At 47.6% G+C, this 25,112-nt stretch overlaps 1 protein-coding gene across 7 annotated transcripts in view; it reads right to left on the bottom strand.

Annotated features, from left to right (window-relative positions):
• ADAD1 (adenosine deaminase domain containing 1) overlaps positions 1-25,112 on the bottom strand; it is a 317,973-nt gene that overhangs the window by 46,701 nt on the left and 246,160 nt on the right. For 6 of the 7 annotated variants that reach the window (XM_040330417.1, XM_040330424.1, XM_040330433.1 and 3 more), the window contains one exon: positions 18,164-18,296. The exons of the other annotated variant lie outside the window; for it this stretch is intronic. In XM_040330417.1, the coding sequence (XP_040186351.1) occupies positions 18,164-18,296 (133 nt within the window). The remainder of the gene's footprint in view (positions 1-18,163; positions 18,297-25,112) is intronic. 7 annotated transcript variants of the gene reach the window in all.

Raw genomic sequence — 25,112 nt, 5'->3', positions numbered from 1 at the left:
CGTAGGACCACTCTATCCTTATGGAATATAAGGTACGGTTCCTTACATGATAAGGCCGCCAACTCCGAAACCCTCCTAGCGGAGGTTATGGCTATCAAAAAAATCACCTTCCTGGTCAGAAGGATCAAAGGAATATGAGCCAGAGGCTCAAATGGTTGTTTCTGCAAAACAGAAAGGACCAGATTCAAATCCCACGGACACAAAGGAATCTTGACTGGTGGATTAAGCTGGATCACACCTTGCAAAAAGGTTTTGATCAGGGAATGTGTAGCTAGTGGCCTTTGGAAAAAAATCGATAAGGCTGAGATTTGGCCCTTAATGGTGCTTAGGGCCAACTTCATGTCTGCCCCTAACTGCAGAAACTCCAGAATTCTGCCAATGAGATACCTCCGGGGATGCCAACCCCTGGTCTCGCACCAGGCCACATAAGATTTCCAAACTCGGTAATAGATAAGTCTGGATGCCGGTTTTCTGGCATTAATCAAAGTAGATGCCACCGTATTAGAGAGACCCCTTCTCTTTAAGATATGGGGCTCAATAGCCAAACCGTCAAATTCAGAGACGGTAAGGAAGAATGGAATATTGGCCCCTGGGACAATAGGTCCTGCCGAAGCGGAAGGGACCACGGTTGCCCCACGGACATCCTTACAATGTCCGCGAACCAGGCCCTTCTGGGCCATGCTGGAGCCACCAGAATCACTGGTCTTCCTTCCGACTTTACCCTGCGAAGAAGACGGGGTAATAATTGCAGCGGAGGAAACGCATACATTAGGGAGAACTGGTCCCATGGGAACACCAGTGCATCCGTGCCGTAAGCAAGAGGATCCCTTGTCCGGGACAGAAAGGTGCCCACCCTTGCATTGAACCTCGATGCAAAGAAATCGACATCTGGTGTTCCCCACCTCTGACAAATGCCCTGGAAGATGTCGGGGTGAAGAGTCCATTCCCCTGGAAGCACCTGTTGGCAGCTTAGGTAGTCTGCTCGCGAATTGTCTATGCATGGGACATATTTTTCTGCCCAGGTCAGAATTCGATTCACCTCTCTTTGGGCTGCACGACTTCTTGTGCCCCCCTGGTGATTTATGTATGCCACAGCTGTGACATTGTCCGATTGAACCCTGACCGGAAGATCCTTCAACCTGTCTGACCAGGCTGACAGGGCTAGATGAACTGCTCGAATTTCTAGCAGATTTATGGGTAGAGACCTCTCGGAGGTTGACCATTTCCCCTGGAGAGACAAGCCCCCCAGGACTGCACCCCAGCCTAGCAGACTGGCGTCCGTGGTCACAACCTGCCATGTCATGGGAACAAAGGACTTCCCCTTTAGCAGGTTCCGGGGAACCAGCCACCAACAAAGGCTCTGCCGGACTGACCGGGAGAGGGACATAGGTCCAAGGCTTGAACTTTTTTGTTCCATGCGGACAGAATGGCGTGCTGAAGTTCCCTTGAGTGGAACTGCGCGAATGGGACGACCTCGAATGAGGCTACCATTTTCCCCAGTAACCTCATACAGAGGCGAATGGGAGGCTGACGCCTTGTTTTGACTAGTTGAACTAGTTCTCTTAAAGCCTCGAACTTCCTTTGGGGCAAGAAGACCCTTTTTTGTTTTGTGTCTATGAGTAGACCCAAATATTCGAGCCTTTGCACAGGCATTAAGGCTGACTTGTCCAGGTTGAGGACCCAACCCATGGACTCCAGAAATTTTACGGTTCTGTGTACCGCTGAGTTTAGATCGGCCACTGACCGATCTACCAATCTACCAACAATAGGTCGTCTAGATAGGCTACTATGGATATGCCTTGAGACCTTAGATAGGCTAACAGTGGGGCCAATACCTTTGTGAAAACACGAGGTGCGGTGGCCAGACCAGAATGATTGGACCTTTAGGAACTTGTTTAAGGCCTTGAGGTCCAGAATGGGTCTTACATCCCCGTTTGGTTTGGGGACGGTAAGAGATTGGAATAAAACCCCAAACCTTGTTCTTCCACTGGCAGTTCTCGGATTACCCCTTGGGATAATAGATGATCTAAGGCCAATGCTAAGGACCTTCTTTTTTCGGGGTCCTTTGGGACGTTCGAGGCTAGGAAGCGAGGTGGAGGAAATTTGCTCAACTCCAGCTTGTAGCCCCCGGAGACCGTAGAGAGGACCCACTTGTCTTGGATCCTCCCTAACCAAGCCTCCGCAAACAGCTGAAGTCTTCCCCCCACCCGGCTGAGTGGGGGAGAACCTTCATAATGCTGACTTAGATGCTGGCTTGGCCGGCTTACGGTTCCAAGGCTTTTTGGAAGCCTGAGGCTGGCCCTGCGGCTTCCCACCCGCATTGAATCGTCCGGGAGGCCGTCGGAACTGCCTGGTACCGGAAGTACTAGGGATAGGAGGGGAGGATTTTTTAAAGGAGGGGGAACCCCTAAACCTTTTCTTTACAGGTAACAGTGTACTTTTGCCACTGGAAATCTTCTGAATATAAGCATCCAGATCTTCTCCAAACAAACGCTCTCCATGAAAAGGAAACCCCGCCAGTAGTTTTTTACACAGGGCTTCAGCAGACCAGTTCTTTAGCCAGAGTAATCTGCGCATATGAACTAGCGAGAGAGTGAGACGTGAGGACTGCTGAATGGAGTCCTTGATAGCATCTATGGCAAAACATAATGCTCTGGGAAACTCGGCCAAACTCTGGGCCTGTTGAGCCGGCAATTCCTTTAAGACCCCCTTAAACTGGTCTTTCAAGGCCTGGCAAATCCCAATAGCTGCAACTGCAGGCTGGGTTATCCCTCTAGCTGAAGAAAAATAGGTTTTTAATAACGTCTCTAATCTCTTGTCTGTCGGATCTTTGAATACCAGAACGTTGTCTACGGGACAGGTCAAAGATTTATTTACACAGGACACAGCTGCGTCAACCTTGGGGATGCCCCATTTTTTAGTGAATTGTTCCTCCATAGGGTATAAAACCGAAAAAAAATTTGGAGGAAGAAAAAATCTATCTGGATGTTCAATCCTTGTAGACAAGTCCTTCCAGTAGGGGGTGAACCGGGAAGGAATAGTTAGCTTGAGGAGCTTTTAAGGAGCCTAAAGATGAGACTGCACTCAAAGCTGGCTCTGAAAGTGGCAACTTGAAGGCCGAACAGACCATTTCAGTGAGGGACTGGACCAACAACTTTTCGGATTGCGATGCCGAAAAAGGTTCTGCCAAAGTGGAATCCTCAGAATCCACTACTTCCAACTGACCTTCTGCCAGATCTCCAGAGGGTAAATCAACCTCTTCTGAGGATAGATGCCCCATATCGAGGGACTCCTCAGAGGGTGAGGGGGACCTTGTGCATTTTTCTCTTGAGAGAGAGGATGCAATAAAGGTCGCTAATCTCTGCTCCAGACCCCCCATAGCTGAGGCCAGAGCCTCCTGTGTCACAAAAACTGGAGCAGGTGGGACAAGGGCAGAACAGGCACCTGACAGCCCTGATGGTTCACCCTGGGCCTCCTCCAATTTATCAGGAGAGGAGCCAGCCGCAGGAGCATGCCCGAGATCCTCTGAGCCTGATGGCGATTTCTTTGCTTTCTTGCTTCTAGTCCCTGAGACTTTAGCCATGATAAAGCTGAGGTACTCACAAAAAATTGCAACTACTTGCGAACCTATAGACCAGCACTGACGCTGCTATTTGATGGTTGGCAAGGTGCAGAGCCCACTATGCGCCTTAAGCAGATGTCACTGTCCACCACCAGTACAAAATACTGAAAGTATGTACACAAGATCTCTGTGTCCACCGTCAGCCAGGAACAGTGAGGTGGACTGGAGCATATAAGGACTAGGTGCAAATCACCTGACCTGCTCTGTAATCTCGAGTCCCATAGAGCAGTGTTTCTCAACTCCAGTCCTCGGGGCGCACCAACAGGTCATGTTTTCAGGATTTCCCTCAGATCAAACTGCTGTGGTAATTACTAAGGCAGTGAAACTGATAAAATCACCTGTGCACAATAATGGAAAGCCTGAAAACAAGACCTGTTGGTGCGCCCCGAGGACTGGAGTTGAGAAACACTGCCATAGAGAACAGCTGAGATAGACCCCCTGCGAGCATGCGCACGCACGCCGCTGCTGGGCGTGTACCACGAGGCTACGTGCGCACACATAGCCGCACGCGCGCACATGTTGCCGCACGCGTCCCACGGATCACGCCGCGCACCGAAGCAGCGTACAAAATCTTTCATTCGCGTGCGCCTAAGACACAATCAATGACGCGCGCACACGACGCTACGCGCTCGTGCATGAGGATGGAACTCCGCAGCTCCATGTGAGGACCAGGTAAGCCAACTGAAGCCAAACTTTTTGGGCAACTTTCCTTCTGCTTTAAACCTGCACAGGAGGGGCTAACTACTTGAATCTAGATACCCCTCCTCCCCACAGCATACAGGACCACAAGGGAGAAGCACAGACAGATAGCTTAGGCAAACATAATGGCTCAATAAAGGAAGGTTACTCCCAGGACCAAGTCCTGAAGCACATTCACTTACCTGATCCAACGCTGCAGGACTCTGTATAGACAGACAGTCCAATCTTCGCCCATCACGGAGAGCAGCGTCTGTAGACCTTCAGGGACCGGGGTCCATGGACAGGAACACCACACCCCTGGACCCATATCGCACCCTGTCAGTAAACTTTTGGTATTAGGAAATTGACCAAAGTACTGAATAACCAGGATCCAGCTCTTAAAGAGAAGCATTACAGGCCAAACCCCGTTCTTCTTAACCGGGGCCCGTCCACTTTGGCTCAGAAGCACTTTGGACGGATGCGGATTTCATGGAGGCTTTTTACATCCAATATGGATCCCTCCAGTGGAGCTCCTTGGAGCACATGTTCACTCGTGACCAACACCTTAGACACTGGCGAAAAAACTGAGGTACTCCCGGTATGGGAGGGGTTATATAGGGGAGGGAACTTCTTGCCTTAAAGGCGTGCCAGTGTCCATCACCTGAAGGTAGACTCTATAACCCACATAGTAATTACTATGCTTCTCTGTGTCCCGTGATGTACGATAAAGAAATATAAATCGCTTGCTGCTAATGATCATAAATTACCTCATATGATAGCTTGGGAGAGGGATCTTCAGATTGATTGGGATTTGACAGATTGGTATGCCAATTTTGATAGATCCATGAAGGGCTATCAAATCTAATGTTGCACTAATTGAGGCTAATTTGAAGATATTTACTAGATGGTATTTGGTACCCTTGACATTGGCCTCTATTTATCCCTCTCTGTCACCTCTATGCTTTAGAGGATGTCAAGGGGTTGGTTCTATGATTCATACATGGTGAGAGTGTCCAAAGATACGACTATTCTGGAATAAAGTATTTCATATTATAAGACAAATCACGGGTTGTAATATACATCAGTCTCCAGCGATTGCTTTGCTGAATGGACTTATACCACAGGCTCATAAGTTTACCAGAAGACTAATATTTATACTAATAGGAGCCAGAATTTCTATAGCAGCTGCTTGGAAAAAAACAACAGTTTCTATATTATATATGAAAAGGAAAGTCACATGGATAATTGAACAAGAAAAAAGGATTGGCTTAATGTTGGATAAGGATAATCAGTTTAACGAGATTTGGGAACCATGGTTGAAGTACTTGGGAATCTCAAATACCATATAAATTTAGAAACGCAGTTCGCTGCTTACTGATGTTTAACTTTGGCAGGTAGGCTGTCTTTCTCTCTTTCATCCCCACCTCATTTTTCTTTTACTTCCTCTATCTTATTCATCCTTTCTCTTTTTCACTCTTTTTGTTTTGTTTTGTTTCATTAATGTTTTTTTTCTGTTATATAAATACATGAGGAACTTTGTTTATATGTATTTTTTTTTTTTATAGTTTTGTTTTATCCATATGGATGCATTCTTAATTATAGATATATTGAAATTTCTGATAGAAGTATTTTAGACTCCTTGAATCTAGGGAAGGAATATTAGAGGTGGAGTCACTCAAAAATAAAATATTTTCAAATATTCAATTTTAAAATTATGTCATCAAATTATTCTTTCCCTAGATCAAAAGTTTGGAAATAACATGGTTTCTGATTAGTTTTATTTTTTCCCCCTCTACAATTCGCCATAAGAGATAGTTTGCGAATTGGGGGGGGGGGGGGGGGGAGAGAATGGATGGAGGAGATGCTCTACATCCCTTGACACGGCATAACCCTGATATGGTGTCAGGAAAGGTAGAGGGTACTTTAACCACTTAAGCCCCGGACCAATATGCAGCTTAATGCCCAGAGGTGTTTGTACAATTTGGCACTGCGCTGCTTTAACTGGTAATTGCGCAGCCATGCAATGTTGTACCGAAACAAAATTTGCATCCTTTTCTTCCCACAAATAGAGCTTTCTTTTGATGGTATTTGATTGCCTCTGCGATTTTTATTTTTTGCGATATAAAACGGAAAAAGACCATAAATTTTGAAAAAAAAATGATTTTTCTTAAAACAAAAAGTAAAAAATATCGAATAAACTAAATTTTAGTCAAACATTTAGGCAAAAATGTATTCAGCCACATGTCTTTAGTAAAAAAAAAAAAATCGCAATAAGCGATTATTTATTGGTTTTCGCAAAAGTTATAGTGTCTACAAACTAGGGTACATTTTCTGGAATTTACACAGCTTTTATTTTATGACTGCCCATCTCATTTCTTGAGGTGCTAAAATGGCAGGGCAGTACAAAACCCCCCCAAATGACCCCATTTTGGAAAGTAGACACCCCAATGAAACTGCTGAGAGGCATGCTGAGTCCATTGAATATTTTTTTTTTGTCCCAAGTGATTGAATAATGACAAAAAAATAAATAAAAAATGTTTACAAAAAGTTGTCACTAAATGATATATTGCTCACACATGCCATGGTTATATGTGGAATTGCACCCCAAAATACATTCTGCTGCTTCTCCTGAGTACGGGGATACCACATGTTTGGGACTTTTTGGGAGCCTAGCCGCGTATGGGGCCCCAAAAACCAAGCAAATTTTTGATTTCACTCCTCATCAAGGTTTCGAAGGCCATAAAATGCCAAAATAGCACAAAACCCCCCCAAATGACCCCATTTTGGAAAGTAGACACCCCAAGATATTTGCTGAGAGGCATGTCGAGTCCATGGAATATTTAATATTTTGACACAATTGCGGGAATATGACAAACTGATTTTTTTTTTGCACAAAGTTGGCACTAAATGATATATTGCTCACACATGCCATGGTTATATGTGGATTTGCACCCCAAAATACATTCTGCTGCTTCTCCTGAGTACGGGGATACCACATGTGTGGGACTTTTTGGGAGCCTAGCCGCGTACGGGACCCCGAAAACCAATCACTTATACGGTGATCACTGGTGAAAGGGTTAACTCTAGGGGCAATCAGGGGTTAAAACCTTTATTTATGGGGGTACCTAACACTATAGAAACCTAAAAAAAAAAAAAAAATAGCTACCTAGCGGCAACAGTGACACTAATACAGCGATCAGAAAACCGATCGCTTAGTGACACTGGCAATAGGGGGTGAAAGGGTTAACTAGGGCAGTGATCAAGGGGTTAAACCTTTATTTAGGGGGGGTAGGGGGCTACCCTGGACCTAAAGCTAACTGCCCTAACACTTTATGTCACAAATGACACTAAATGCAGTGATCAGAAAATAATCACTGCAATCAGTGACACTGTGACAGGGGGGTGATTGAGGGGGGTTATGTACCTATGTGTGCTGTTGGTGCAACTCACAGTACTGATGTCTTCTCTCCTCTGGATCCGGACTGCTAAGACTGCCAGAGGAGAGATGACATCACTTCCTCCCTGCCTGTGTTTACAGTTACACAGGAGGAACCTGATTCGCGGGGAGCGATCACGAGGGGGTGGCTGGAAACCAATAGCCGCCCCCTCATCCTGGATCGCTCCTACACGGTTACCGGCCGTCGTATGTACCGGAGGGGATCCCGATCGGACCCCCGACCCCGGGAAAGGGGGTGAATTTAGACAAGAGTTACAGGATGACTAGGGATAAGAAGGTTGGAGTAACCATTCCATTTCAGTTGGGATGATTTACAGAAACTTGTGATTTATTGTTGTATTCAGTGTCTCTTGCTAATGAATACTTCTTCGATTTAGACCAAGGTGTTAATGGAAAGAGTATACTACTAAATATGACGTTGTGTAATACAATATGATTTTTTGTTATGTTTTTTTATATTTTGAAAATAAGCTTAAACTTGAATGAAAAAAAAAAAAAAGAAAAATCACTCATTTTTTTCCATGGACTATCATTTCACACATTGGCTGTGTGATTATTTCACAGATCCAGCATCGCATTGATTGTGGTGTATGGTCTTTACTTGGACTTTTCCACATATATTAATTTGCTATTTATATATGAATTTTGATCTTATGTCACTAAGTATTGTGTCCAACACATTCACACTATTGTTCCATATTTCTTATTTACTTTGTGTGCTGGCAGCTTTAACACATTTGTTTGGTTTAGCGCAGTTTTTTCCCCTATTTCCACAAGACACAGGAAAGCCCGCATGGAGTTGGCTAAAAAAAAAAAAAAAAAAAAACACCTGAAGGACTCCAAGATCTCTGCAGCACTCCACAAATCTGGCATATATGGAAAAGTGGTCAGACGGTCAGTTAAAGGCACATGACAGCCTGCCTGGAGTTTGCCAAAAAGGTACCTGAAGGACTCTTAGACAACGAGAAACAAAATTCTCTGGTCAGATGAAACAAAGATTAAACATTTTGGCCTGAATGGCAAGCATCATGTCTGGAGCAAACCAGGCACTGCTCATCACCTGGCCAATATCATCCCTACATTGAAGCATGGGATGTTTTCCAGCGGCAGGAACTGGGAGACTAGCCAGGATCGAGAAAAAGATGAATGCAGCAATGTACAGACACATCCTTGATGAAAACCTGCTCCAGAGCGCTTTGGACCTCAGACTGGGGCGAAGGTTCATCTTCCAAGAGGACAAAGACCCTAAGCACACAGCCTAGATAACAAAAGAGTGGCTACGGGACAACTCTGTGAATGTCCTTGAGAGGCCCAGACTTCAACCCAATTAAACATCCCTGGGAGAGATCTGAAAATAGTTGTGCACCGACGCTCCCCATCCAACCTGATGGCGTTTGAGAGGTCCTGCAAAGAAGGACATCCAGCCATTGGTCCCAGCATCGAGCCCCACCCGGGGTTGAGGGGCCCCTCAAAGATGGCCATCGCTGCAGCTTCACCAAAGGGGAGCTGCTACTAGACGCTGGAAACAGAAGACAGAAATGGCAGTGCTACAGCCTGCCCAGAGTCCACCCCCCCCCTAGCTCCTACCCTTAGGAAGTGGTGCCGGGCTCCCAGTTGAAAGTGACAACAAGCAAGGACAAACGCTCAATGCCAAGATTGCGTGAACAACAGGCCACCCAGCAAGCCTGAAATTTTCAGCCAGCCCGACCGTAGAGTGCACCCACCAGTGTTAATTTTGATGTCAAATTTTTTATTATGTTTTAGCCATCTGAATGGTTTAGTCCACTAAAATCCCCAGTACATTTTAGTCCACTAAAATTCCAAGGACACTTTAATCAACTAAAATCTAATGTCTTTAGGTTAATTGTATTGCATTATTTAAAGGGGTTGTAAAGGTTTGTTTTTATTTTTCTAAATAGGTTCCTTTAAGCTAGTACATTGTTGGTTCACTTACATTTTCCTTCAATTTCCCTTCTAAATGTTTTTTTTCTTTGTCTGAATTTCTCACTTCCTGTTCCTCCTCAGTAAGTTGTTCAGTAAGCTGTTCTAAATGACTTTCCACCGCTCGGATGATGGTGGAAAGCTTACTGAGGAGAAACAGGAAGTGAGAACAAAGAAAAAAAAATTAGAAGTGAAATCGAAGGAAAAGGTAAGTGAACTAACAATGCACTAGCTTAAAGGAACATATTTAGAAAATAAAAGACGAACCTTTACAACCCCTTTAAGCATTTCTCTAGAATTGGCAAACTCATCATATACTCCTGGAGTAAAAAAAAAAAATCGAATAACGTGTTATCAACCACTTAAGGACCGCCTCACGCCCACTCGCAGGAGGGCCCATCGATGGCCCTGGCCCAGGAAAAAAAAAAGTCTACAACAACCCCAACTCGCAGCTGGGAGAGATGAACTGCATATAACCAGCCCTCAACTACTACCACTTTTAGCTGCAGAGGCAATGGCTGAGGGTCCACATGCCATGGTTTGCGAAGCTTTGCCTCCCAGGTGTGGAAGGAATTATACACAGGTACACCTGCCATTTGTGGCCCAATCAAGGGAATAGGGTTGCATGTGTGGGGTCCAAGGGGTTGAAGCAAGCAGTGAGGAGATACAATGCCTCCTCACTGCATGTCAAATGCTCTCTGAAGAGTGATCCGAACATGGATGGCTCTTCAGAGAGCATCGCATATGTGGACAAGTCTATATGGTGACACAAAAACTGGTGTGGCGGTGATCAGGGACACTGTACTACTCTGAGGAGGTGATAGTTTTTCTCTCCCCTACATTATTGCTCATTACAGTGATGATCACTGTAAAAGCAATGTTTTTAACTGTCTTGAATAGCTTTCACTCATGATTCCTTGGTTAATGTTGTGATTGCTATGACCGGACACAGCTATCACATGGTACACAGCTGCTATATTGGCCCTATACCGTGTGATCACTCTAACCAATCATAGAAATTACAATCGTAAACAATGCTATCCATGCATGTATTTTATGAGTGACAGGTGTTTACTAGTGAACATGTGATCGCTGCTACAGTGATTACATGGTACCTGAGTCAATCACAGCTGCCCGGTACTGAGCACTGTGATCAGCTGCATCTGGTGGTGTAACCATATGTCTTACCTGAACTAGAGAGCACTCATCCACCCATTATCTACATTTACTGGATGGGAAGTGGTTAAATTAGGGGGTCGCAAAGATATGGTGAGTGTGCTTGCAGAAGGAGGAGTGTGACGTGGCACTGTGACATTCAAATATTGGCAGTTTTCACTACCCATTAAATGTTTGTATGGAGCAAGATATACCTGAAACAAGGTTTGAACTAAAAAAAAAAATGGGACAATTTGCATATAATTTGTTGGACTATATGGATTGATTTGGAGCACAATAGCAACACTTAAGAGTTTTGTGAAGCACTTTTATGATCAAGTCATTTGTTAATATTGTATGCACAAAAGACTGAATAATTGGTATATGTTTGAAAGGAGATGCAGTATTTTTGGTAAAAGATTAGTTGCAGTTAAAGGATTTAAAGCGCTGCACATCTTTTCTTTATTTACGATTGTCTTTCCACAAATGGACTATAGTTCTGTGTTCAACTGCTAAGTTTGTAAGTAATTTCTGACAAGAAGCACAGACTATTTTTAAGGTTTAACAACAGAATGTTTTGTTAGAATGGCCTTGAGTGGAACTGTCTTGAATGAGGCTACCATGAACTCTCATGGAGAATTTCACTGAGGGATGTGGATCTTAAGGTCTGAGCAGTGGCGGAATTATAGGGGTCGCTGAGATCGCCATGGCGACCGGGCCCCTTGCTGCAGGGGGCCCTTGAGGGCCCCCTGTACTCTTCGATAGGAGGAGCGGCAGGGGTGGCTGAGATGAGCTCCCCGATCGTTAGCTGAAATTTGCAGGGAGCTCGTCATTAACCTAAAGTGAAAGTAGTGTGTGCTGTGCTCTTGGTCTCCCCCTAGAGTGCAGTACCCGGCAGTGTGTCCTATCTCTGGCTGATCACACAGCCGAGCAGTGTCAGTGTGGAGCCGCCGCCTCCCCCTTCTCCCTGTAGACTGCTACACGTGCCATGTGCATCATGTCCCGCGCTGATCATCTGAGCCGAGGTGACAGGCAGGAGGTCTGAAGGGGGGGGTCTGTAGTGTATTGTGGGGGGGACTGTCTGCATTGTAGGGGGGGTGTCTTCACTGTGGGGGGGACTGCATTGTAGGGGGGGTGTCTGCACTGTGGGGGGTGTCTGCACTTTAGGGGGGGGGGGACTGTCTGCACTGTAGGGGGGGTGTCTTCACTGTGGAGGTGTCTGCACTGTGAGGGGGGACTGTCTGCACTGTAGGGGGGACTGTCTGCACTGTGGGGGTGTCTGCACTGTGGGGGGGGGACTGTCTGCACTGTAGGGGGGGGTGTCTTCACTGTGGGGGGGACTGCATTGTAGGGGGGGTGTCTGCACTTTAGGGGAGGCCGGACTGTCTGCACTGTAGGGGGGTGTCTGCACTGTGAGGGGGGACTGTCTGCACTGTAGGGGGGGTCTCTTCACTGTGGGGGTGTCTGCACTGTGAGGGGGGACTGTCTGCACTGTAGGGGGGGTCTCTTCACTGTGGGGGTGTCTGCACTGTGAGGGGGGACTGTCTGCACTGTAGGGGGGGTGTCTTCACTGTGGGGGGGACTGCATTGTAGGGGGGGTGTATGCACTGTGGGGGGGACTGTCTGCACTGTAGGGGGGGTGTCTGCACTGTGAGGGGGACTGCACTGTGAGGGGGACTGCACTGTAGGGGGTGTCTGCACTGTAGGGGGGGTGTCTTCACTGTGGGGGGGGACTGCATTGTAGGGGGGGTGTCTGCACTGTGGGGGGTGTCTGCACTTTAGGGGGGGCTGTCTGCACTGTAGGGGGGTGTCTTCACTGTGGGGGGGACTGCATTGTAGGGGGGTGTCTGCACTTTAAGGGGGGTGTCTGCACTGTGGGGGTGTCTGCACTGTGAGGGGGGACTGTCTGCACTGTAGGGGGGGTGTCTTCACTGTGGGGGGGACTGCATTGTAGGGGGGGTGTCTGCACTTTAGGGGGGGCTGTCTGCACTGTAGGGGGGTGTCTTCACTGTGGGGGGGACTGCATTGTAGGGGGGGTGTATGCACTGTGGGGGGGACTGTCTGCACTGTAGGGGGGGTGTCTGCACTGTGAGGGGGACTGCACTGTAGGGGGTGTCTGCACTGTAGGGGGGGTGTCTTCACTGTGGGGGGGACTGCATTGTAGGGGGGGTGTCTGCACTGTGGGGGGTGTCTGCACTTTAGGGGGGGCTGTCTGCACTGTAGGGGGGTGTCTTCACTGTAGGGGGGACTGCATTGTAGGGGGGTGTCTGCACATTAAGGGGGGTGTCTTCACTGTGGGGGTGTCTGCACTGTGAGGGGGGACTGTCTGCACTGTAGGGGGGTGTCTTCACTGTGGGGGTGTCTGCACTGTGAGGGGGGACTGTCTGCACTGTAGCGGGGGTGTCTTCACTTTGGGGGGGACTGCACTGTAGGGGGGTGTCAGCACTGTGAGGGGGGACTGCACTGTAAAGGGGGGACTGCACTGTGAGGGGGGACTGTCTGCACTGTGGGGGTGTCTGCACTGTGAGGGGGGACTGTCTGCACTGTAGGGGGGGGTGTCTTCACTGTGGGGGGGACTGCATTGTAGAGGGGGTGTCTGCACTTTAGGGGAGGCCGGACTGTCTGCACTGTAGGGGGGTGTCTTCACTGTGGGGGTGTCTGCACTGTGAGGGGGGGTCTCTTCACTGTGGGGGTGTCTGCACTGTGAGGGGGGACTGTCTGCACTGTAGGGGGGGTGTCTTCACTGTGAGGGGGACTGCACTGTGAGGGGGACTGTCTGCACTGTAGGGGGGGTGTCTGCACTGTGGGGGGGACTGCATTGTAGGGGGGTGTCTGCACTGTGGGGGGGCTGTCTGCACTGTAGGGGGGTGTCTTCACTGTGGGGGGGACTGCATTGTAGGGGGGTGTCTGCACTTTAAGGGGGGGTGTCTTCACTGTGGGGGTGTCTGCACTGTGAGGGGGGACTGTCTGCACTGTAGGGGGGTGTCTTCACTGTGGGGGTGTCTGCACTGTGAGGGGGGACTGTCTGCACTGTAGCGGGGGTGTCTTCACTTTGGGGGGACTGCACTGTAGGGGGGGGTGTCAGCACTGTGAGGGGGGACTGCACTGTGGTGGGGACTGTACTGTACGGGGGTCTGTTTAACATGCAGGGGGTCCAGAACTGTTAGGGGGATGTATGTGTAACATACAGGCGTCCAGAGCTGTGGGGGTCTGTGTAATGTAAAAGGGTGCTATGTAATGTAAATGGTCCAGAGGTGCAGGGTGCTGTGTAATGTAAAGGGTCCAGAGGTGCAGGGTGCTGTTTAATGTAAAGGGGTCCAGAGGTGCAGGGTGCTGTTTAATGTAAAGGGGTCCAGAGGTGCAGGGTGCTGTGTAATGTAAAGAGATTCAGTGGTGTAGGGTGCTGTGTAATGTAAAGGGGCCCAGAGGTGCAAGGTGCTGTGTAATGTAAAGGGGCCCAGAGGTGCAGGGTGCTGTGTAATGTAAAGGGGCCCAGAGGTGCAGGGTGCTGTGTAATGTAAAGGGGTCCAGAGGTGCAGGGTGCTGTGTAATGTAAAGGATCCAGAGGTGCTGTGTACTGTACACAATAGTGACAAAGAGATATTTAAGGATGCAGAGGTATGCAGGGGGCACAGTGGGGTGTTTTTACATTTTAAGGTGGAGGGGGGTGCCAGATGTAGGATCCGCCCTGGGTGCCAAATGCACTAGGTACGCCCCTGTGTGTGTTTATATTTTTATATATATATATATATATATATATATATATATATATATATATATATATATGTATGTATGTATGTATGTATGTATGTATGTATGTATGTATGTATGTATGTATGTGTGTGTGCATGTATGGTTGCATGTGTGTGTGAGTGTGCATGTGTTTATCAGTGGCGGTGCGTCCATAAGGGTGCATGGGTGCCGCCCCCTCTCTCCACCCCCCCCCTCTATGACCAATGGATAGATTCATGCAGTGCATGAATCTATCCATGGCCACCGCTGCCACCCACATATTTAGGTGTCCAGCCATAGGCTCTAATAGGCTTCAAAATAGGTAAACTGCGAGCGCCATGCTGGACGCTCACAGTCCACCCAGGTGTGTTAGGAAAGTGAATATTAATTTGCTTTTCTAACACTGACCCACCTCTCCACCAATCAGGTGTGCCATTTTTTTTTTTGCTGGTTCATAGTACCAGCAAAAAAATGCTGTTCCTCCAAAAAGCGATCCATGCTCAGATCGCTTTTCAGGGGCATTTGAAAGACGGTAAAGAGGCAATATGTTGTGTACTGACTGCCTGTTTTAACCCCTTAAATGCATCATCACTATGCTACAACTGCATGCAATGCACACAGTTGCAGAGGGTTGCAGTGTTGCCCCATTAACCTAGGGATGTACTTCAAGGGTGCCCTGACTGGAAAAAGATTGAGAAACAGACATAGAGGGACCAATCCCTCAAATTTCCTCCTGTAGCCGCTGAATGCCTGCGGAGGGGGGGGGGGGGGGGAAGCAGGGGGAAAATGAGAAATCGGTTACTTTATATTTCTGTTCCGCCACCGGGCTCGGGGGAAAAGAGCCCTGTCTGGGGGTCAGGGGGGCCCTTCATGGTTTCTTGCATCGGGGCCCTGAAGGTTCTAGTTACGCCACTGGGTCTGAGCATGACATCTTAGAGAGAGTGCCAGTAGGAAAACTTATGTTTGGGCCTAGATATTCTACATGAAGAGGAGGCTGGAAGGCAGAATTTTGAAAGTGGATTACCCAACTGAAAGTCTAAAAATAACGAATTTGCAGACAGTTGAGACAGATGAATCCTTAGAAGAAGTTAGTCTAGGTTCCCTATAACCTGGATATCCTAAGTTCATAATGGGGCAATTAGGGGTGCACCTTTTTGAATACCCTGGGATCAGAGGATGAGATAAAAGTCAGTGTGACAAATTGGAAATGTTTGGTTCCTACTGCGAAGTGCAGAAAGCGAGGATGAGGTAGGACAACGTAAGTAGGAATCTTATGTCTGGTATTCCCCCTGTATCATAGATGCAAAAACCAACCTTGTGGATTCCATGATAAACTTGGGAACACAAAGGTAATTGTTTAGGGATTTTTAGGTGCAGGAAAGGACAAATACCACCAATGGGTTTTCTTACCATGAACATGTTTAAACAGAATTTTTTAAACTTGTCAACCAGAATGACTACTGCCACAAATCTGACAGTCCTTGAGCAGATTTTGATTGGCTTGAGGGAAAACAATGAGGGAGGTACAAGACCCTGAAGAGGGGGGGGGGGGCTTGACGCTTTTCACTGTGGAAAAAGGACCCATCCTCCTGGGATAGCCTTATGAACTTGTTAAGTGCACTGCCAAAAATGCATCCTCCTCCAAAAGAACATACAAGTCACACATCGTTTACAGGCAGCTTCAGCTGGCCAGGTTTTTAGCCATATGATTTTGCACATATGGACTAGAATGAGAGCAAAGAGAGAGATTTGTGTTATTACTTCTGAATCAATTCAGAAAAGTAACACAGAAGTCATAAGTCAGACAGGATCCTGTTTATTGTTCAATTGGCTACAGAAATTGCAGCAATAGCTGGTTGCATGGTTAGACTTGAGAGCATCTCAAATTTTGTCTACAAAGTCCTTAAAACTGACCTTTTTTCATCTCTCTATTAAATCTTCTACTCTTCTTGTTTTAACTTTGGATAGTAAAAAAAAAAATTCTGCCAGTAAATACCTTATACAGCCCACTTCCTCTTTGTAAAGGCCTGAATTTATCCCTGTGGATGAGTCCATCATGCATATATGCAATTCGTTATTAAACCAACTGTTTTTTCATACGTTTTGTATTAAATTATATAATACATTTTATTGATATTACACGTTTCCTTAATTAACTGTTACCGTTAAAGCCCCACCCTGGGGGAATTCTCCTTTTTCCCCACTTCCTCTTTGTCGACCTCATCTGGTCGTTAGACTAGGCTAATGTCATCATGCACAGCTCTCTCTCTCACTCTTGTGAGTTTTATAGGAAGGGAGGGGGGATGAGTCATAAGAGGGCCAATAAAAGCTGCAGGGCTGCAGAGCTGGAGGTGCGCTTCTGTGTGTCTGTGTAAATACAGGAAGTGAACAGGCATCAGCTTCAGCTGCCCACAGTTAAAATGGTTATTTTACCACTTGAGGACCGCCCAACGCCGACATACGTCGGCAGAATGGCACGGCTGGGCACAGGTATGTTGCCCTTTAAGTGCCCAGCCGTGGGTCGCGCTTGTGACCCGATCCGTAGCTCCGTGACCGAGCCCGCGGGACCGATCTCCGCCGGTGTCCCAAGATTGGGTCACAGGAGCTGAAGAATGGGGAGAGGTGAGTGTAAACAAACCTTCCCCATTCTTCTCTGTGGCTTGTCACTGATCGCCTGTTCCCTGTTATATGTATATATATCAAATTACTGATTTTTACAAGTAAAAAAAAACGTATCTAAAAAAGGTCTTCAAGTGGTTAGAGGAGTGGATAATGCTGGGCATAAAATGCCAGGACGGTACAAACAACCCCCAAATGACCCCTATTTGAAAAGTTAATACCCCAAGATATTTGCTGAGAGGCATGCTGAGAAAGATTTTATTTTTTGCCCCAAATTATTGGAAAATTACTTTTTTTTACACAACGTTGTCACTGTAATGAAATATTTCTCACAAGTGCCCTGGGTATATGTTGAATTGCACCCCAAAACATATTCTGCTACTTCTCCCGAGTATGGCGATACCACACGTGAGACTTTCTGGCAGCCTAGACACGTACAGAAACACAAAATCCAATGACCACCTTCAAGATTTCCCTCATGGCGCTTCCTCGCTACCTATCACAGTTTTGGAGGCCCTGGAATGCCAGGATAGTATAAACACCCCCACAAGCTTTTGAAAAAAAAAATGTATATATATATATATATATATATATATATATATATATATATATATATATATATATATATATATATATACAAAAAAAACCTTGTGACAAAATATATATCTGCAAAATACTTACCACGCCTCTTATCAAATTCCTTGAAGTGTCTACTTTCCAAAAAGGAGTCATGGGGGGGGTCAGGTGGGGATATTATCCTGGCATGTCAGGGCCTCCGAAACTGATAGTGAGGAAGCAACATGAGGAAATATGCACTTTGAAAGCCTGAAGGTGGTCATCACTGGATTTTGAGGGCCTGTTTGGGACCATTTATATATACTGACAACTTCACATAATTTGCAAATAACCAACCATGATAAATTTGAGATTAAATGTAATTCATAAAAATGGATCTCTACCTTTGCTTCATGATATGTCAGGCCACAACCTATGTCCTCTTTTCTCGATTCTTTAACAAGTAAATTAAACCGGCTTAACATTGCAGCTTTGCAAAGACGACTTGCCATAGTGTGTCCGCTTTTAAATGGTGAACTGCATATCAAGACAAGGTTAACAATGAAGAGATAAAATAAATGTTAAAATAAATTAACATGAAAAAAGTAGAATTTTGACACATCTGTAAATTCTGCTAAAAATAGGCTTTTTTGTACTCACCGTAAAATCCTTTTCTCTGAAGTCCATGGACGGACACAGCTCCATAAATCTTGACAAGTGGGTTATGTTCCCTGTTTACAGAAGAGGACTAGGCAGAAACATGTTAAATAGTTAAAGCAGGAGTTCATCCATAACATTTTTTTTTACCCTTAGATTCCTGCTCATTTTGTCTAGGGGAATCGGCTAGTTGTTTTAAAATCAAAGCTGTACTTACCGTTGTAGAGAGCGATCTTCTCCGCCGCTTCCGGGTATGGGTCTTCGGGACTGGGCGTTCCTTCTTGATTGACAGTCTTCCGACAGGCTTCCGACGGTCGCATCCGTAGCCGAACGTCGGTGCGGCTCTATACGGCGCACCGACGTTCGGCTACTTTCGGAAAATCGTGACGCGATGGATGCGACCGTCGGAAGCCTGTCAATCAAAATAGGAACGCCCAGTCCCGCAGCCCATACCCGGAAGCGGCGGAGAAGATCGCTCTCTACAACGGTAAGTACAGCTTCGAGTTTAAAACAACTAGCCGATTCCCCTAGACAAAATGAGCAGGAATCTAAGGGAAAAAAATCGTATTTCCGGGTGAACCTCCACTTTAAATACATGTTACATTAACAGAGTTGAACAGCCCCGCCCAGGGGGCGGTCCCTCCAGACATATCCCTCCTCACTGTAGCATGCAGCCTCAGTTCGTAACAAGCAGTACAAACCTAAAAAGGAGGGGTGGGAGCTGTGTCCGTCCATGGACTTCAGAGAAAGGGATTTTACGGTGAGTACAAAAAATCCTATTTTTTCTTATCGTCCATGGACAGACACAGCTCCTTAAATCTTGACAAGTGGGACATCCCCAAGCAGTGTAAAAAAAAATGAGGGGTGGGAAATATATCAGTAAAACCAATTTTAACTTCACCCCAAAACAAGCAGAGCTCCTCAACGGAGGAGGTGCAACTTTAAACAGCCGCCGGCAAAAACTAGCGGCTGAAAAAAACATAAAAGATGCACTCACAGCAACCATGTAAATTCTGGAAAAAATGTGAACGGACGAGGAAGTCGCCGCCTCGCACACCTGTGAGACCAACGCATGATGTCGGGAACAAAAACAGGAAGCACGAATTGCCGTGGTCGAAAGTGCCGTGACCGGAAAGGGGGGCCCACCCCTTAGGAGCATAGGCCTGTATGACAACATGCCTGATCCACCGAGAAATGGTGGTCGACGAGACCACCGGGCCTTTTTGTGGACCAGACCGACACCAAAGAGAGTCAGAAGCTCCGAAACGGAGCCGTAGTAGGCTGGTATACATGCAAAGCGCATACCACGCCTAAAGTATGAAAGGCCGAAACCTCCTTCGGAAGAAGGGAAGGTCGCGGGCGCACCATCACCTAATCCTTATGGAGGATCAAGCATGACAAGACCGCCAACTCAGAAACCCCTCTAACAGAGGTAAAGGCCACTAAAGGGGCCACCTTCTGAGATAGTGTCAATAGAAAGTCTCTCTGCTGTTTCCAAAGGAAGGTTCCTGAAGAACCGAGAGCACCAGAGTCAAAACTGGGGGAAAGAGATGGGTCAAGAGGGGAAAGTATATGACAAACCCCCTGCACACAAAAAAAGGGGACCCACCAGGGAACGGGCCGCAAAAAGGCCACTGAAAGAACACAGCCAAGGCTGAAATCTGCCCCCAAACAGTGCTTTAAGCAATTTTTAGATCCACTCCAAGCTTTAAAAACAGCAGGACCGAGTCCAGACAGACCCCGGTCACCTAAAGACTGGCTTCCAATAACCATGTTGAGCAAGTCAGTGACTGTACAACAGGAGGAAGTATGGGACCTCCTGCCCCTGGCAACTGCCAGGGTACCTCCGCTACCAGGCGCCCGATATCGGCGTACCAAGGACGCCGAGATCAATCTGGAGCGATTAGAATCATCGGGATCTCCTCAGCCTCCACTCTGTGGAGCGGCCGAGGAAGCAACTACCATGGAGGAACGTCAAAAAGTCGCCGATACAGGCCCCACAGGGCCACCAGCGCGACTGACACGTCTATACCAGATCACTAGACCTGGCCACTAACTTTGACACCCTTGCGGCGGAGACGAGCGGCCAGGAGATCCATGCCCTGTGAGGCTCACCTCCTGCAAGGGAGCCGAAACACCCCAAGCACAAAGACCAGTCACCCTGGTCCAGCATCTGGCGACTCCAGTAGTCCGCCTGCCGGTATACCTGATGGTAGACCGAAGCCACAGCCGTGGCGTTGTCCGGCTGAAACCAGATCGGTCGACCACGAGGAGAAGCATAGCCTGATCGCCTAAAATAGTAGGACAATGAACAGTAGACAGCACCTGGTATTCCCAGGCGGTCTCCCACCCAGGCACTAGCCAGGCCCGACCCTGGGTAGCTACCGAGACCAGACACATTCAGGGAGGTATGGCCGTAGGTCCACGCAAGTCCAGCGACTCAGGGCCGACTGGACCCCCCAGTTTTGTGAACCCCCCAGGTTCACAACCCGTGAGCTGGCATCCGTCGTAAACACGACCACTGGAAGAAAGAAACAACTTCCCGGACCGAAGAGTCAGGGATCTCTGTCACCAACTCAGAGAGACTGACTAGGTGGCGCACGGGAATCTGATGATTTCAGAGACAAGAGATTTTTTACCACCTGGACAGTATTTCCCCTGGAAAACCAGGGTGTGGAACTGGGTATACTGCCTTGAAGGAGGTTACCCACAGGCCCCGAACCAGCATGCGCCCGGAGAGAAGACCGATTGCGTGATGCCAATACCTTCACCGCAGACTGAAGAGTCTGCAATTTCTCCAGGGGAAGGACCTTTGCCAAGAGGAGTCTGGAGCAACACTAGATACTCCAACGCTGAGTGGGAACCTAGCATGCCCAGGATTTGAACCCTGGGTAGCACACATGGAGGGCAGGCTTGCTGCCACTGAGCTACACCTTCTGGCCTAAACGTTTAACACCCACCCGAATCTTCGGAGGGTCTGAATGGGAATAACCCATCCACTAGGTCGGAGACAGAAGCTGCTCTCAGAAGAAAGTCGGCCAAGTAGCCAATGAGGCAAAGCCTCGCTGTTCCAACAAAGTTAGGATAAGTGCGAGCTCCTAGCTGAAAACCCATGGTGCTGACGCCAGATCAAAAGGGAGAGCCACAGGCTGACAGAGACCCTCTCTCATCACGAAGCACAGAAAAAAACACTGTGACATGCGCAAAACGGGATGGATGGAGCGCAGCTACCACCGAACAAATGGATTCCATGTGGAACTACACGACGTTCACAAAGGTATTTAGGGCCTGAGGCCAATAGAAAACCCCAAAACTCTCGTCCTGCAGGAAAGGTAAAATTACCCCGCAACTTAGCAAATCCCACACTGCCTAAGGCAGACGATGGGCCGGGAGAGGAAGACACGAGGAAAGAACTTTGTTCTGTAGATAGGAGGAAACCCTATCTAGTACTCCGAAGAGACCACCTCGCAGACCCACTGGTTGGAGAGCAGGGAGGTTTCACCGAATTGTGAACCTGCAAACTGCCCCTCCCACCTAGAGACAGGGAGGAAAGGCTACATACATTGGCAGGATTTGGGTGCCGGCGTCATCGGCTTATGCACCCAGGGGCGGATTAGTCCCCCAGCTGGGCCTTTGACGCCCTGGGAGGGTTGCCCCTAAATAATACACACACATAGTGTGTATGTATATTATGTAGGTGTATGCACACTTGCCTTTGGGGGAAACCGGAGTACCCGGAGGAAACCCACGCAGACACAGGGAGCGACAATGCAAGCTCCAGGCAGATTGGCGTCAGTGTCAGGATACGATGCCGCGTGATGGAGTTAAGCACTACACCACGGTGTGCATAAAACCATTCTGAAACAGAAGCCCTGGATAACAAGGGCGCAGCATTCAATGAAGCATCACAGACCTATATGAGGCCCTGAACCAGCTGGTCCTCTAGCCTAATAACCTCAGGAGAGAGTCGGTGCTCCTCCACTGTCTGGTGCAAAATGCTCACTCCGTGAGTTGTATACAGCACTAGGGGTCAGGACTACTCCAAGATGGCTGCCGAGCGGTCAGAACGCGGCCACAGGAAAATGGCCGGCGCAATGTAAGCTGCGCCATAGCGCGGCTACAACAAAATGGCCACCAATGGGAGTTTTCAATGTAATTGAAAAACCTCCCAAAAAATGGCGCCAGCGCCGACTGAGACCCCAGAGTAGTGGCCACAATAGGCCGCAAGCCAGACCCCAGCATGGTAAACATGGAATGGGTCAGTACTTCGGATCTTCTATTAGTCAGATCCATACAAGCGGGGGTTCCCGCCCGGTGATGAGGGACTACAAAAGCCCTCAGCGGCATTTCTCATCTCAGAAATTATCAAAGAAGGGGCACAGAAGGAAAGAACATACGCAGCGGTCTGATTTGTGTGATCCAAAAAAAAAAACAGAGCCCTTGGCGGAAACCCAGCTGCACTATACAGCTTAGGAGAGTCCCTTGCAGCAGTAAAAAGCGCACCCAGAAATGCCTTATTCTGCTTTTTTTTTTTTTTTAACTAGGTACCTGGTCCATGGCTTCATAACAGAGCATTCCCCAGGGGATAACGGGGGAAGGGGGCACTCTTTTACCGCCCGCCCGCAGTCCACCCCCACCCTGGCACAAACGTGTCCAGGACTAACAATAAAAACTCTGTGGGAATCCCAGGTGCTAACACCTGCTGCCACCACCAGCATGTGAGGAAAGATCTAGATACGGACTCCAAATATTAATTAATATTTACAGTGTGTACTATAATATGCACACCTGTCCTTACAAATAAACAAAGCTCCTAGAGCCCTATTCAGGGCCTCTCACCCACTTGCTGCGCTGACCAGGAGTAACCAGGGGACTCACCTCAGGAGAAGACTGCCCAGCGCTGCCGCCCGCTCTCAACACACAGTGTGTGAGAGGAAAAGAACCGTGAGGTAACTGTGTGGCATCTGAGACACAGATACAGCATAAAAAGCAAAACCGTTACAGGTGTCACCTATCAATCAGCGTCTAACTACTCGCTGAAGTATAATCATAAACATCTGTGCTCATCACAGGGCTTTTTAACAGTGAAAAACCCCTCACGGGAAAGCCCAATACGAAAAATAAAAAACACAGGCCAGATAACACAGTCCCCTCAGGAAGGCCCCCCCCCCCTCCCCGACAGCGGCAATGTAGCAAGGGAAAAGGAGCAGGGAAGGGAGGAGAAGAGGACCCCCGAACCCCAGGAATGCTCAGCCGTACACTTTGAGTGAGACACCACCACAGCCCAGTCATATGTGGACCTCGGAGCAAAGCTCACCGGCCACCCCAGGAGTCATGGGGTATGGCGTGGCAGACCCAGCCTCTTTCCAAAGGTGTGTCCACGCTTGCTGGTCGGACTGAGTAGACTACAATGATCTATATTATCCAGCCTGTCTCTCAGCCGACAGTTGAAAGAAGATTCTTCAAGAAAAAGTAAAAATAAAATACAATTTCTCCTCAGGGCGCTGGGCCCAAAGGGAGCCATACGTCCTCCTTGCTAGGCAGAACGAAACTGAGGCTGCATGCTACAGTGAGGAGGGTTATGTCTGGAGGGACCGCCCCCTGGGTGGGGCTGTTCAACTCTGTTAATGTAACATGTATTTAACATGTTTCTGCCTAGTCCTCTAATGTAAACAGGGAACATAACCCACTTGTCAAGATTTAAGGAGCTGTGTCAGTCCATGGACGATAAGAGAAATTATGATACAGGACACCTGAATTGATTCCTAGACCACGGGTTATATGCTGCTATCTTCAGATGACTGGACACTGGCAAAAGCTTTGCTGGTCCCCCCCGACCTTCCTAGCGAACACAGGGAATAATCTGAGAGGTGGCCAATAGAACAACCAAAATTGCAGCAACAGGCCTACAGGAAGAGCAAGAAGAATCAATAGAACGAAAGACGATGACAGACACACCTTGTAGCCAAAGCAGGGACCAGTAAAAGCTCAAACGGTCAAACAGTTTTAAAATCTGAATAGAACAGGCAATGGGTGCAAAACCTTGAGAAGGGCCAGTGCTAGATGCTGTAAAGAATCAAAGAACGTCAACTTTTAGTAGGATCAGGTGTAGGTAGAGAAAGAAGCATTGCCTAAGGGAAGAAGCCCTAGTAAAAGGTAAATTAACCACCCAGCTGGATTGAAGAGGAAGGAAGGAAGGAAGGAAGGAATGAATACCACAGAGGACTGTTTCTGGGAAAAACTGAATAAGGTCAGTTGGCTAGGGAATCCATTGCAGCTATCCCTGGATCATGGTCCTGGCTCTATTCATAAGGGAAGCGTAATTGTGGATTTTGGGGTAGAAACCCTGGGCCAGATCCTCAAAAGGGATACGCCGGCGTATCTACTGATACGCCGTCGTATCCCTGTTTCTATCTTTGGAACTGATCCACAGAATCAGTTTCCAAGAGATAGACAGAAGATCCGGCATGTGTAAGAGACTTACACTGCCGGATCTTAGGATGCAGTACCGCATCTGCCGCTGGGGGCATTTCGCGTCGAAATGCAGCTTTGGGTATGCAAATTAGCACTTACGGAGATCCATGAAGCTTTTACGCTTCGTTTTTTCTCCGTAAGTATTAAGTTGCATGTGTAAAATTAGGGCTGCTTTTACAAAGTGTAAACTGTTTACACCTTGTAAAAGTAGACCCTTCTGTC

This window comes from Rana temporaria, chromosome 1, assembly GCF_905171775.1.
Source record: "Rana temporaria chromosome 1, aRanTem1.1, whole genome shotgun sequence".
Taxonomy (NCBI): domain Eukaryota; kingdom Metazoa; phylum Chordata; class Amphibia; order Anura; family Ranidae; genus Rana; species Rana temporaria.
Note: the sequence above shows the minus strand (reverse complement) of the source record. Positions and strands in the feature narration are given on the sequence as shown.